Source organism: Limanda limanda, chromosome 5 (genome assembly GCF_963576545.1).
Source record: "Limanda limanda chromosome 5, fLimLim1.1, whole genome shotgun sequence".
Taxonomy (NCBI): Eukaryota; Metazoa; Chordata; class Actinopteri; order Pleuronectiformes; family Pleuronectidae; genus Limanda; species Limanda limanda.
The window spans coordinates 21938675-21952462 of NC_083640.1; the positions used below are offsets into that span (position 1 = coordinate 21938675).

At 42.2% G+C, this 13788-nt stretch overlaps 1 protein-coding gene across 1 annotated transcript; it reads left to right on the forward strand.

Annotated features, from left to right (window-relative positions):
• The first annotated feature begins 8036 nt into the window (after nucleotides 1–8036).
• Nucleotides 8037–13737, forward strand: LOC133002246 (keratin, type I cytoskeletal 18-like). The gene is made up of 8 exons (XM_061072017.1): nucleotides 8037–8411; nucleotides 8945–9027; nucleotides 10079–10235; nucleotides 10879–11043; nucleotides 11149–11274; nucleotides 12740–12957; nucleotides 13364–13392; nucleotides 13622–13737. Exons 1-8 carry the CDS (start codon nucleotides 8037–8039, stop codon nucleotides 13735–13737), a joined length of 1269 nt encoding a protein of 422 aa, XP_060928000.1.
• Nucleotides 13738–13788: the final 51 nt, after the last annotated feature.

Here is a 13788-nt window from a genome sequence, read left to right on the forward strand (position 1 = left end):
GCAGCCTCACTGTCGTTTGTTGTTGTGTTGTTGTCAGAAAAATTGGAAACAACTTATTTATTGCAGAACAAAACTTCACTTTTTAAAAAGCACTTTTAAATGTGTCTGGAAATGAAACAATTCAGTGATTGTACATTGTAAATATACGGTTTAATAAAATGTATCAGAACTGTAACGAAACAAGGGTCGGGTTGGTTTACTGATGCGGAGAAAGCAGGCGGGTGTGTTTGTGTGTGTGTGTGTGTGTGTGGGTGAGTGTTAATATTTCTGTCACATTTTGGGGACTTGTCCTCATGGGGACAAAAATCAATTCCTCATAAGGGAAAGCGTTATATATCAAGGAGAAGACATGTTTTAATGTTAGGTTATGGTTATAGGTTAAGGTCTTGTCTCTACGATTTCGCTTAGAGAGAGAGAGAGAGAGAGAGAGAGAGAGAGAGAGAGAGAGAGAGAGAGAGAGAGAGAGAGAGAGAGAGTGTGTGTGCGTGTGTGTCTGTCTGTGTGCGTGTGTGTGCATGCGACGGAGCATTGCAGACAAAAGTGATATTTTAGAACACTACTTTTACACCGACCGATTGCTAAGTCTAAGTGCTAAGTGTCAGAGGTCAGGTACCTGTGTCTAGTGACCTGTTATTGAGAACAATGTCCTGCCACCAACCTACACATCATCTCCAATTTACCTTCTGTGCTGAACAGGAAACCTGATCAATCCTGCTGGGAGAACCATTATGGAGGTTTTCCCTCACAGCGCAGCCATTGATTGGGCCGTCTGTTGCCTTTTATGAGGCCTTTTAACACAGATCATCTACAGTTGTTGCATTGATTGACAGCACTTAAGCCGCCGTGATGGGAAGAGTGAACGGGTTAAAGGATATCGTTAGATCGGGATTTTCCAAACTGGATCAATCTGTCTCTCTGTCTCTCCCTCGTTTTAGCGCAGAAGTAAATTCTTTGAGTGTGCAACAATCATGCACTTTTACAATCCTGGTCACATTTACACCACTGGCACTCAGAGAAAAACACCTAAAGTAAAGTCTGAGAGACCTGTATTTCTTTTATATCCTTTTAAAATGTGAGCCAGCAGGACCTCCTGCAGTTACTGTCATTGAATTCTACTCGTCTTTGTTTCCTGTTGCTCATATTGGTGACATCTTTTCTCCTTCCTTCTTCTTGCAATGATCTTTACAGTTTCTTTATTTATTTTAGTTCCAGCTGCTGAACATTCTTGCTTCGCTACCTTGTTTTCCAGCATTTGTATTTCAACACTTCGAACAAATAAGCAGTGTCCTCACATTGTTGACAGATGTATCCCCTTTTGGTCAGTTTGAGTCCAGTGAATGTTTAAAAGTAGAGGTTGCATGGTTATAGTGCAGCATGCTGTGTATACGTAACTCTTCCAAATGACCCCATATTATCCTACGCCGGCCCACTAGCTTATTTGTTTTCCACCCAACAGCACTTTCCCCATTGTGGTTCTCCAGAGGGCTGCTGGTGCATCCAGGAAACAGGTTAGGTCCCATGTTTCTCCACATCAAGCTCAATTTCTGATAATTTTTTTGTCATACAAACGTATCATTGGTATCAATCTCGTCTATTCCTAATTTAAGAACATTTCCCTGAATCAGGATCTATCTGTTGGAGGATACAGGTGGAACAATACTAGATTGTTTCATTTACTGGTTATAAACCTTATCAATTAAAACTAAATGAACACAAATATTTAATTTGAGTTAAAAACATGACTGGACCAATATGAGTTTCTCTGTCTGCATCATTGTCTTATCTTTGAACACATGTACGTGTGTTTTTGAGTGTGGATCTAAACTTTTTTTGTGTTTAAATAATAAAAGGACTTGAGATCACAGCATCTGAGGGTGTAGAAGAAGACTGAGGGAGAACTCCTTCTCCAAACTTTACCTCTAAATTAAACTTTCTTCTAATCAATCACTTTCAATCAATTCAATCAGGAGGAAACCTGCGGGAAAGCGATGCAGCTCCTTGTGAAACCGTAGAACAAAAGCTGTCTTCATGCTAAGCAGAGAGATGATTATCAGACTGACATAGTTTGGGCCACCTGCCAGCACTACACTGTAAAAACCCATATTTCTCCCCCATTAGAGTCCCCCTCAGATTCCAAAGCTTAAGGCAGCATTTAGACATGTCTCCCTCTCTCCGAGCACAAGCATCCCCGAGCGTTCAAGTCCCCTCGGTTTTTTTCATCCTGTCATGCGTCCGCCTCGGTGATTGGCAGCCTCAAGTGGTTGCAGATGAAAGCGGGCCCCCCATGCTAATGAATAGGCCCCTGATTGCAGAGCTGCTCGCTCACTGAATTACAGCGTCGGCCGCCTAATGAGCAGATACACTGCAGTGCCCCCTTGTCTCTGCGTATTCACATTTCTCTTCTTCGTGCTGATGAGCTCTCCTCTTGCACAACAGTCAACAAAACCTCTGTGGAAGATTGCAACGCGAGCCATCTTCATCATCAGCGACCTCCTCCTCCTCCTCCTCGAGTTTATTTCGGATGCTGCCATATGCTGACAGTTTCTTCAGTTTTTGTGTCCGTTTTTTTTAAGTCTTGCTTAAAAAGGTTTTTGTTTGACTGAACTGAAGAAGCCTTGCAAAGTAACAGAATGGCTGATGAGTATGATAATGTTTTAGTTTCGGCTCCGGAATAAAATAACTTGGATGATGAATTTAAGAATAAAGATGTTCTAAAAATATCTTATGAAATAGTCCTAATGAGGCCTTGTTCATGTATAGAATAGTATCAGGGAACACAATATTTGACTGTCTTCTGATATTTTGGATTCACTGTTAGGGACCAAGACAAATATGTATCTGGAGCAGGAGGAGATTTCTTCATTTTGTGTAAATAAACCAAGGGCATTCAGGGTAAAGGGATTATTTGAACTCTTCTCTTAAAACATGCTACATTCTCCCCACATGTTGTGATGAGTGTAAGATTTGTGCACCTTGTTCAATACCTTTTTTTCAAATAATACGTCAACCTGCATGAAACCTTGACCCATGGTGCAAGTGAAGTTTTGATTATCTTTATTGTAAATCAATGCTTCAGACTTTTTATTCAAACTGTACCGTTTATAAATATAAGTAATTTAGTCCAAATTAAGCCTCTCCCCCAAATGAAAGTTGTCCATTCACATTTTAGAAACTGTAACTACGCAAAATGGCTGCGTAAGCTTGGATTCCTTCACAGGACAAAACTGTGTAAATGGCGTCAAATTGAATCTGGTTTTCCAAAACACAGAAGCAGAGGTGTAAGGGATGGATTAAAGGGATAGTTCACCCAAAAATGAAAACTTACTCATTATCTACACACCACTATGCTGATGGAGGGGTGGGTGAAGTGTAAACAAAACTCTGACTTTAGTATCACAAATGTTTTCTCTGGTTGTCCACCTCATTCTTGCAGAAAACATGCAGTTTATCTCTGGAAGCACTTATCTTAGCATCATTTCTAAATTTCATGTCATCCATCAGCTGTTCGGTGACACACAGGCAAACCAGCAATTTGAGCCGCTCTCAGACCGACGGCGACTACAGTTGTTGTTCAGAACTGAACTATTTGAGGCTTCGGACCTGGATCCATGTCAACAGATCAACAGCGGGAGGGGGAGCACGGCGTGAGCGAGCATTTTTAGGTGAAACGTCCTTTTTTTAGACCAACTGGACCACAATGAATTTACTTTGTGGCTCAGGGTGTTTTGTTTAAGTGTGGATGTTGCACAGGCCTTCCATTTACCCCCCCCCCCCCCCCCCCTTGCTATAAAAGCTAAAAACTGTATCCAGTATCAAGTTTCCAAACAAAGACAAAACCAAATGAATTTATTTCCCTCTGGACTACAGGCTGGTACACGGTGTACTATAGACATTCTGAGAAACAGACCTTTTGCACACATAAACAACGACTTTTACAGTAGCAAACTATAGGAGGAGAGCTGATGAAAAGCGAGGAAATGGTTGAAACATATGATTCACTTCACCCGGGCTGACGGCCAAACTGCACTCTATGCAAAAATAAACACAGGACTCCACAGCAGGTTCCCAGAATGTGTTTATTTTGGGGGGGGGGGCAACAACGACTTCATATATCACAGCACGTCAGTTTGATTTATTAGAAGCTGGAGTAGAATCTAAATCACTCCCCTGAGGCCCGATGTTGGACACAGAGATGTGATGCTGCGTGTTGACGAGGACAGGTGGTGGCGCTAGAGTGCTACAGTGGAACTCTGGAGATTCTGGGAGTTGTATTGTGTTATACTAAAGAACTGCATCAATTGTTCAGCCTATTAAAGTCAATGGGAAACAAAAACACTGGTATATAATAGGAGTTCAGCCCAAAGTCACCACAACCACAGTCTCAAAATGATCACACTGTTGAATCAGCACCTCTCAGAATTAATTTCATCCAAAACTGAATAATATAACTGTATTACAGGACTATATTACATTAGGTTTAGATTGGTCCTGTGTAGGGGCTTAGTGACACCTAGTGGTGAGCATGTGGATTGCAGCCATCTGCCTCCTGTTGGAAACCTCAATGGGGTTTGAAATTTGAAATTCAGTTTCAATAAGTAATTGATGTTTTTACTGAGTTGGATCTGTGAGAGCTCAGTAAAATACTATATCTATTAAATTGTTGAATTAACTTTAATAGTGGACTTTGTTGGCTCATCTGTATTTTTTGGCACCAAGTCAGGGCCGGGTCTAGACAGGCATGTATGAGGGGGCAGCCACAAATCTTGAGGGGGCATTGTGCTTTATTATATTATTATTATTATAAATTGGGATTTAGTTTGAGGGGGCGCAACATTTATTTGAGGGGGCCAGGCCCCCTCTTGCCCCTGCCTAGACCCGGTCCTGCACCAAGTCAGAGACATTACAGAAACTCAAATATGACATCAACACAACTTGAAAATGTTTGAGGCTCGTGGGATTTGGTGTTCATCAAAGAGAATGAATTATTATTTATGAAAACATTTGATGGTTTTACATGAAACTACCAAATAATGCAAAGTGGGTCACAAGTTGTTTTAATGATCATTATTGTTATATGAGATTTTAAGTAAAGTTTTTTATTATTTTTTTAAAGGAAAACAAACCAAATCCAGAAGTCACAGTTTCACTTCATCTCTGTAGAGACGAATCAGCATCTTGACCAGGATGCAGAAAATTTCTCACCCACAAGGTGGCAGCGTTTTCATTCTGCTGCTGTGGATTGTGAATAAGAGGAAGCACTTCATTTGCATACAGCTATTTAGTCCTATGTGGTATTATTCAAGCATGTCTTCCACATCATGTTATGTTTATATAACTGTTGGATACACAGATATATAAACACCTGGGCAATGCTGTGCAGTTCAGTGCAATGCTTCTGAAATTGGAGAACAGGAGATTTCCCTTTTGTTGGGTTTCTGTTGGAGTTGATCGAACGTCATTGTGGACACAGTAAAAGCTTTCATGTTATTGTGTGTCTCCTCTGAAGAGGTCGGAGAAGTTATTCAAACAGCACAAAGGAAACTGTACACACTGAACAATCAACCAATGTATTACTTCCTCTTTTTTGGATGTTAAAGTGTCAAATTGATGTAGACGATCTAAACAGCTTGGAGTGTGTGTGTGTGTGTGTGTGTGTGTGTGTGTGTGTGTGTGTGTGTGTGTGTGTGTGTGTGTGTGTGTGTGTGTGCGTGCGTGCGTGTGTGTGTGCGTGCAGGGCAGGAGGAGACTGCAAGTCACTAAACCAGGTCAGTTTCTCTGTGTGATCTGATCCTATACAGGGAGAATAATGCTCAGCAGAGGAATTTCACAGGGATTACAGGAATTGAGGAGCTGAGAGATGGTTGACACTTATCAAATGTACAACAAATGGTGTGTGTTTCTGGCTCTGGGTGTGAATTTAGGCCATGTTTCCAGTTCAACCAGACCTACGCCCTGCACCTCTCGCTGCATTTCTCAGGGGTCTTCACTTTCTTTTCATTGTGTCCCTCTATTGTTGGCTGCTTCCTCCCGTTTCTCCGCACCCCGCCGGACCGTCCTCAGGTGAAGTCGGCTTCTCACGTCGCTCTGGCTGCATTGTGTCCACACCTCATGGGATCACTGTGGAGACAGCAGGGGCCCTGTTTCCAGCCGGCCTGCCACACCGGTTTGTGCTCCATGGTTTCACTGGCTGCCACAGAATGTCCATGTCAAGGACTGTCTGAACAACTAATATAGCTCTACGAGTTAGTTTGATAAAGTCCAGGAATATAACAAAGTACGCTCTCAATCAAACTGTATTTGTATGACACTTTTCATACACCCAGTGTAACACAAAGTGCTTCACAGAATAAAAGCAATAAGAGCAATACCCCTCAACTCTCCAAACACCCCCACCATGCACAGAGCAAAACAAGATTAACATAAATCACATAAATTTCAAATTTGCAACCAACACCAATCACTTCTGTCTAACTACAGAACAGACACATTATTGTACTTATCTACATTTGACACTTTGCAGCTCAAGTGTTCCATGTAAAACAAACAGTAAAACTATACACGCACCATGGTTTAAATTAGCTTTACCCTGACAACATTAAAATGTTACAGGTGTTCGCAGGACCACGTTCATGTGGTCCTTTAATTAAGAAAAACATCCAAGGAGGTAGACTGTATATCTTACTCTTAACCCATCGAGATGCACAGTGTTTCTTTTTTGGTGTCAATATCTCTATATATTGTTAATTGTCGTACAGAGATTTTGTGATACTCAATGTAAGTTTGACATTGATTCTTGTTCTACTGTGCCTTACCTCCTAATAAAAATATATAAAAAAAAAAAAATGTTACAGGTGAATATTGTGAATAAGTAAATGAGTAATATTAAGTGAAAGTATCTGAATGCAATTACTGAAGTATTCTTTTTAATTACACTGTTGAAGTACATTACTTGAGTATTTTTAATATGTTGCCACTTTCAGAGGGACATATTTTACTTTGTACTCCACTGTCTTCATTAAATGTAAATGAATGGATGTTGATTCCGTCATAGATCACCTGTCTCAACCTACAGCTGCTGTTTGCAATCTTGTGACGCTGCATACAAAGAACTGCATTGAACATTTTTACATTAGTTGAGTATGTGTGCACCATTGTTGCGTTTCTCACTCCTCCTCCACACGGTGTCCAGTTGCATCCTCCTCTTTGCTGCAGTGGGATTGGACAAACCACCAGAGGCTCCACCTCAACACAGACTCCTGCCTCTGCGGCTAAACTCACCTGTGAGATCTGGTCCAGCAGCTGCAGTCACTCTCAGCACCAGGGTGGAAACCAGCAGAAGTGAAGAATCAAGAACTGACCTCCATGTAAGTACTGTTTTCATCTCTCTCCTCACTTTCTTCTTCTAACTCATTAACTGACCATTAAATATCACTGAGTGAGCAACTTCTTACATTTGACACGGAGGAGGCAGATTTAAAGCTCAAAACAAAGTGATGAGGACAGAACTATAATGTTTCATATTTATCACTTTTATTTAAACCATCAATCAATCATCAAAGTTCCTCAGGGGCCCAAGAGGTGAGAGGGCCCCTGAGCAGGATCCTCAGTCTGAGGTGCAAGTCACCATTTGGCAATTAAACTCCCACAAAATGATAAAACATTACTACACAGTCATGGAAAATATCTACAAAGAGATGCAAAATGACTAAAGACAGATGTCACACACCCACAAAGAGAATGCAAATCACAAACAAAACATACAGGGACACTGTTTTACAGAAGTAACGAGCAAAGAGACGTGGAAACCGCTATTGAGGGAAGCAAAGTGACAACAAAAGGCCAAAAAACAACTGAAAAGAGACTAAACAATGTTGTATTTCTGTCTCTTTTGAATGTCCGTCCTTGACGACTGTTTTCAAGCTCAAGAGTGACCTCTCGATCTCATTAATTAATCAATTACATGTCAAAAAGTCTACGATTTTTGTCCTGCTAACAGATACAAAAGTTGTGCATGTGAATCTTCTGCAGAGGACACCATGGCCTCCACCCACTCCGTGCGCAGCTACTCCATTCGCCAGCCCTCCTTCTCCAGCATGTCTGGGAGGGACAGCGGACGCAGCGTCCGCTCCAAGCCTTCCGTCTCTCCTCTGGCCCGGTCCGTCTCAGTGGGAAACGGCCTCAACATGCTGGGCTCCAGCCTCAGCTTCAACGGCCTCGGTGTCGGCACCTGCGACAAGGAAACCATGCAGTGCCTGAACGACCGGCTGGCCACCTACCTGGACAAGGTGCGCATGCTGGAGAGGTCCAACGCCGAACTGGAGGTGAAGATCAAACAGATCATGATGGAGAAGGTTCCAAAAGGTCACGACATCGAGGGGATGATGGCCCAGGCACATGTCATTGGGCAGCAGGTCAGTGTCAAATTTAAGAATCCACTTCCCCATGACCTCCTGTGAAGAAATATCTAATCACACCTGAGTGGAATTGATATCCTTCTTTTTTGATAATAAGATGATTGATTCACACCTGGGTTGATCAAGTAAAGGCAGTTGAAAAAAAACAAGTTAAGGATTTTTAATAAAGCCAAAATGTGTCTGTAATTTTAGATTCAAAGACACATAACCGTCCTCCAATTCAACATTAACTCGCGATGCATGTGCTTCAACACAAGACAATGGCATTTGGATTTATAACAATAAACTTGACAATAGTTTTAGTCCATCTTGTTTTTAGGGTATATAGATGAAGGCAGTGATGAGAGAAGGAGCACAGAGCTCCAGCAACGGGGTTTAAAACTGATTTCCACATGACACGCTTTAGTAAACACATGCATTGTTTTCTGACTGTAGGTGACAGTCAATAAACCGGCGCTGTGACATTATAATTATAAAAAGTTCTTGTTCTCCGGGCCAGATGTTAACCAACGTTCCATGTTCCTGCTCAGGTGAGAAAGAAGTCGCTGGAGAACGCTCGGATCATGCTGGAGATTGATAACGCCAAGCTGGCAGCCGATGACTTTAGGGTCAAGTGAGTGTCACACAGAGAGTCCTTTCTTTTACTTGCCTGTGAGTGTTCGCATGAGAGCGTCAGACCGCCAAGCAATGTGAATAAATGAGCTTTCTGTCAGCCTGCGAATAAGAGCCACATTCCCACGGTGCTCAGCCGCGGCCTCGCCGTCAGTGATGTATTGAGCAGGTCAGAGAGTCTGAAGCTGGAGGGAAGATGGAAGAGTCGGGGAACCGCCCACTGCTGCTGATTTTCACAGCGTGTTGATGGTATGTTCTGTGGCCTGATGCGAGGGAGTAATACATCAATTGACAGTGATTCATGGCTTCAGCAGCAAAGTGCATGTGTACCTGACATCAAGATGTTTGCACGAGTTTCACTTGTTTCCATTCCTTCTGGGATTTCATGTCAAATCAAGTCAAGTCTTCTTATTTATATATTTGAAATGTACAATTCATAGTCCTTGTGGTAGCTACAGTATATAGCAAAACTATAAAATAGTATAACTTTATACATATATCTGAATATTATTTGTATATTTTGTTGATGACATTTAATTTAACACACTGAAGTTTTTAAGATAATTCTAAAATTACCACTTACAGCTGCAGATTTGGATCGAAAAAAATTCAGTGCACATATAATTTGTGAGTTTATTTCTAATCCAGATGTGAAATACCAGTTTAGATAGCGAGCTCTTAGAGAAGAAGACATATTTCTGATAATGTCTTCGAGATGCAAGTGATGCATCCAGTGGTTTGAGCCACATGATCCTACAGGAGATCTCCAGAATACGATGTAAACAGGATTATATTGTGTTTGTTATAGTAGGAACAAGCTATGTTTGGGTTTGAGAATAACATTTTAGATGCTCATCGTGAGGTTTGTGCCACAATCCGGTGTTTAAGCAAACTTCAAGGAATTTGTAATGTTTTATTTTGCTAATAAGATTTGGATGGATAGTTTTGGGAACAGCAGCGTTTGTGTTTTTGTGAAAAGCACAAGTGTCGCACGTCTCTGCTTACGATCTCCTTTCGTCTTATTTGAATCCTCCTCTGTGTTCTTTTCGAAGGTGGGAGGCGGAGGCCAGCTTGTGCCAGTCGGTGGAGAGGGACTGTCAGGCTCTGCGGAGAGCGAAGTTGGACCACGACCAGATCATCGCCACGCTGCGAGGGGACCTGGACAGCCTGAAGGAGGAGCTCTACTTCCTCAAGAAGAATCACGACGAGGTGAGATTCCTGCAGAGGTCAAGGTCACGTCAGACATGATAGATCAGTCACTCATCAGCGTAATCACCTCACAAGTTGTCACTGGTAGTCTGTATAAATATAGGAAACGAGTGTGTTCACAGAAATGTATGAATGTCAGTTTCCTGCACATTATTACAATTAAAACCACAGAGTTTTGATGCGTCCTAGTGTTTATTTTTTTGCACCGGAACAGTTTTACATGAACCCGCTCTGATGAGGTAGTTTGTGTTGACTTACTCAGGCCACTCAGGCCAGAGGGTTTAACAGTATTCAGTATCTGAAACATGATAATGTTAAGTGTACTGACACACCCTCTGTCTTTGTAGCCATGGTGCTTCCAGATAGCACAGGAGCATTTGAGCCCGTCCAGCCACAGGGATTGTTTAGACAGTCAGGTGTGGTGTCCAGGATGTAGACTTAGCCGTCCTTGTCACCATTGTATGTTTAGACCAACACTTAACTTATTCAGAAAAGTTAGATGTCACTTGTCAGCAGAGAGTTGTGGTCATCCAAAACGTCTATGCAATAAGAACTCTATGTCCAAGGTGTGAGGTGGAAACCACAGTGAGATGTGGCAGGATTTAACAGTGTCCGTTCTCTTACCCTGTGTGACTTATTGTAGGAGCTAAGCTCCCTCAAGGGGCGTCTGACCAACGAGCAGGTGAACGTGGAGGTGGATGCGGCCCAGAGTCCAGATCTGGGGGCCACGCTGGCCGAGCTGAGGGTCCAGTATGAGGGCATCACCCGCAAGAACAAGGAGGAGGCTGACACCTGGTACCTCAAGAAGGTGCATCACCGCATTAATCAGACCTTATTATTATTATTATTATTACTATTTATAGATGATATACTGTACATTACTCTGTAGTTTAAGTTATGTGTGTGTCCACAGTTGGACGCAGTGCAGTCGGAGGTCAGAGAAAGCAACGAGGCTTTGCGTAATGCCCAAGCTGAGCTCAGCGAGAGACGACGCTTCCTGCAAGCGCTGGAGGTCGAGCTCGGGAGTCTTCGCAAACAGGTACAACAGTGTGTCACATGGTGCATGGGAAGAGTCTGAATACGTGAACCTCTGTGAGCAACCACCGCAGTATAGTGCTTCTCATCCAAAAAGAACAGGTGATGGTTTCTAACAGTTTTGTCTGCGACTTTCATGGTAATATCTGAACAGTGAATAATGACAATAGATTTTCTTTTTTGTGGGTTTGATCACTGTTTTTCTTTTTCAAGTTTGTGTCAGTTCTTTTTGAGAAGGAGTTGGACGTTTCAACCCTTTATCAGTTACTCAGCTGTTTATTTCAACTTTTCAATTAGCTTGCTGAGTAGTTTCCCTTATTTTCGGCCACAAGACAATTTCTGAAGGCAACAGTGTCGATACGAGTAGTCAAACCTTTTTCCAGGTCCTGGGGAGTACGACTGCATGAAGCTCCAACCGGACTGTGGGTAGTTGAATTGGAATATGGTTGATGAAGGAACTGGCTTTTTACAATGATGAAGACTACATGAAAAAGAAGAAAATATCTTTGGTTCTGCACTATTTATTCAAATATCTATTTTTAACAGTCCTTTGTGACAAAGTGATGAGAGTAACAACAAATCGTAACAACAATATACTGTAATACAGAAATCTCTGTGCTCTTACCATGAGGCTCCAATATGGAGATTAATATATTTTCACATTAAGTACCATGTCTTCACCTCACCTGCACGCTGCACAGATGTTGGGCGTAACTATAGATAACAGCTTCTTTCGCTTTGTCAACTATAGCGGTGAAGTGTACACAGCAAACATAGACCCATACGGCCGATGTTTTCTCTGTATCTATCCGCTACGAGTGCACACGGATCATACAGCACATGGATGGGTTCAGTGGAGGCAGATATAGCTCATAGATGTTTGTTCAGCCTGATCGTGAGCACACAGTATTGAATGTGGAGATATTATGGCGCTGACAGTCTCTAGTATCTAGTGACGGGTTGTGAATGGATGAGCTCAGCTGGTAAACATACAAAGGGCATCAAAAGGTGTTCTGATTGGTAGGTCAACGAAAGCGTCTCCGCTGTCCGACAGACAAACGACGAGACAGCTCCCCAGCCAAATCATCTCGATCTCAATGTGGTGGCTGGCTCATCGAGATGATTTGGCTGGGGAGCTGTCTCGTCGTTTGTCTGTCGGACAGCGGAGACGCTTTCGTTGACCTACCAATCAGAACACCTTTTGAAAAAAGTTATACACCCCACCTCCTCCATGTTAGTGGACGACACATGGGACAAACTAAAATGTCAAACAGTCAAGTAAATTGGGGTAGTAAGGTGTTGTAATTTCCAAGTAAAACAGGAAATAATAAGTCCTGAAAGTCACTCAAAGAGGCAGATGTAGCAAGGGAAGGGTTTGATGTCAAACTCCTGCAGGATGCACCTTTCAAGTTGAAAAGCTGACTTTTCTAAATGTACTTGTGAATGAAACCTGTTATTAACCCTCACAGGTCAGTGTGTTGGAGGGAAACCTGGGGGAAACTGGGCACAAGTACTCGGTGGAGATGGACCGTCTCCAGGCCACACTGACCCATCTTGAGGACGAGCTGTCTCAGCTGCGTCTGGACATGCAACGGAACAAGACCGACTACGAACAGCTGCTGCGCATCAAACAGAACCTGGAGATGGAGATCGCCACCTACAGGAGGCTGCTGGAAGGAGAGGAAATGTATGTGACAGCTGAGAATACACAATCAAAAAATCACAATAGTTCAGACACAGTAGCGATGTTAAAACGAATTTTGCGGTGGCATGGATGAAGCTTCATGTGTTTAGCTCTGTTCGGTGTTATTGTGAACATAATACAGCATTTTGCAGCTGAAGATTCAAAGTTAGGCCAAAAACAGATGTAAAGGAGAGTGAAGGGGGTTATGTTAGCAAAGTGGCTGGAAATTGAATTATAATAATTTATCTGTATGTCAGCTTAACAGTTAAAATTTTGAACTTCTAATTTAAAGGTTTTGGTTAAAAAGACTTTGAGTTCAATGCAAACTAGAATGTATCTGTAATGAACATGATCTCTTCTTACTGTTTTGCTTTCTTGAATTAAGTTGTCATTTTCTTTTGTCCGACAGGGTGAAGGAAATACTTCCACCTCCTAAAAGTAAGTTCAAGTTATTTTCAATGCATGTACTGAATCTGACTTAAGAGCGATAGCAACAACAAAATGTGTACCACACATTAAGCTGGCTTCCTTCACATTTTATCTCTTTTGTTGTCAAATTATATCAAAACATGTTGGTGCAGTTTCAACAGCAAGCTTTTTAGTTATTATTACTATTAATGTTGTGGTGTGTTTTTGTGACTGAGCCTGGTTTCCCTCTGTGTTACAGAAGACCCTGAGATAAGGACCAGGAAGATTGTAAAAGTCGTCACTCAGACCATGATTAATGGGAAAGTGGTGGACGAGTCCAGCGAGGTGGAGCAGATTGAAGAACATCAAAAATGAACCACGGCTTGAGAGGAGAAGGAGCCGTAAACGTGCTGATGCCTTTCAGCT

What these genes read in the sequence shown, in the direction of transcription:
- LOC133002246 (XM_061072017.1), top strand. Translation starts at nt 8,037, where the DNA reads ATGGCCTCCACCCACTCCGTGCGCAGCTACTCCATTCGCCAGCCCTCC. An exon ending in CACATGTCATTGGGCAGCAG is followed by an intron (nt 8,412 to 8,944) that starts GTCAGTGTCAAA and finishes GTTCCTGCTCAG; the next exon opens with GTGAGAAAGAAGTCGCTGGA. An exon ending in ACACCTGGTACCTCAAGAAG is followed by an intron (nt 11,044 to 11,148) that starts GTGCATCACCGC and finishes GTGTGTCCACAG; the next exon opens with TTGGACGCAGTGCAGTCGGA.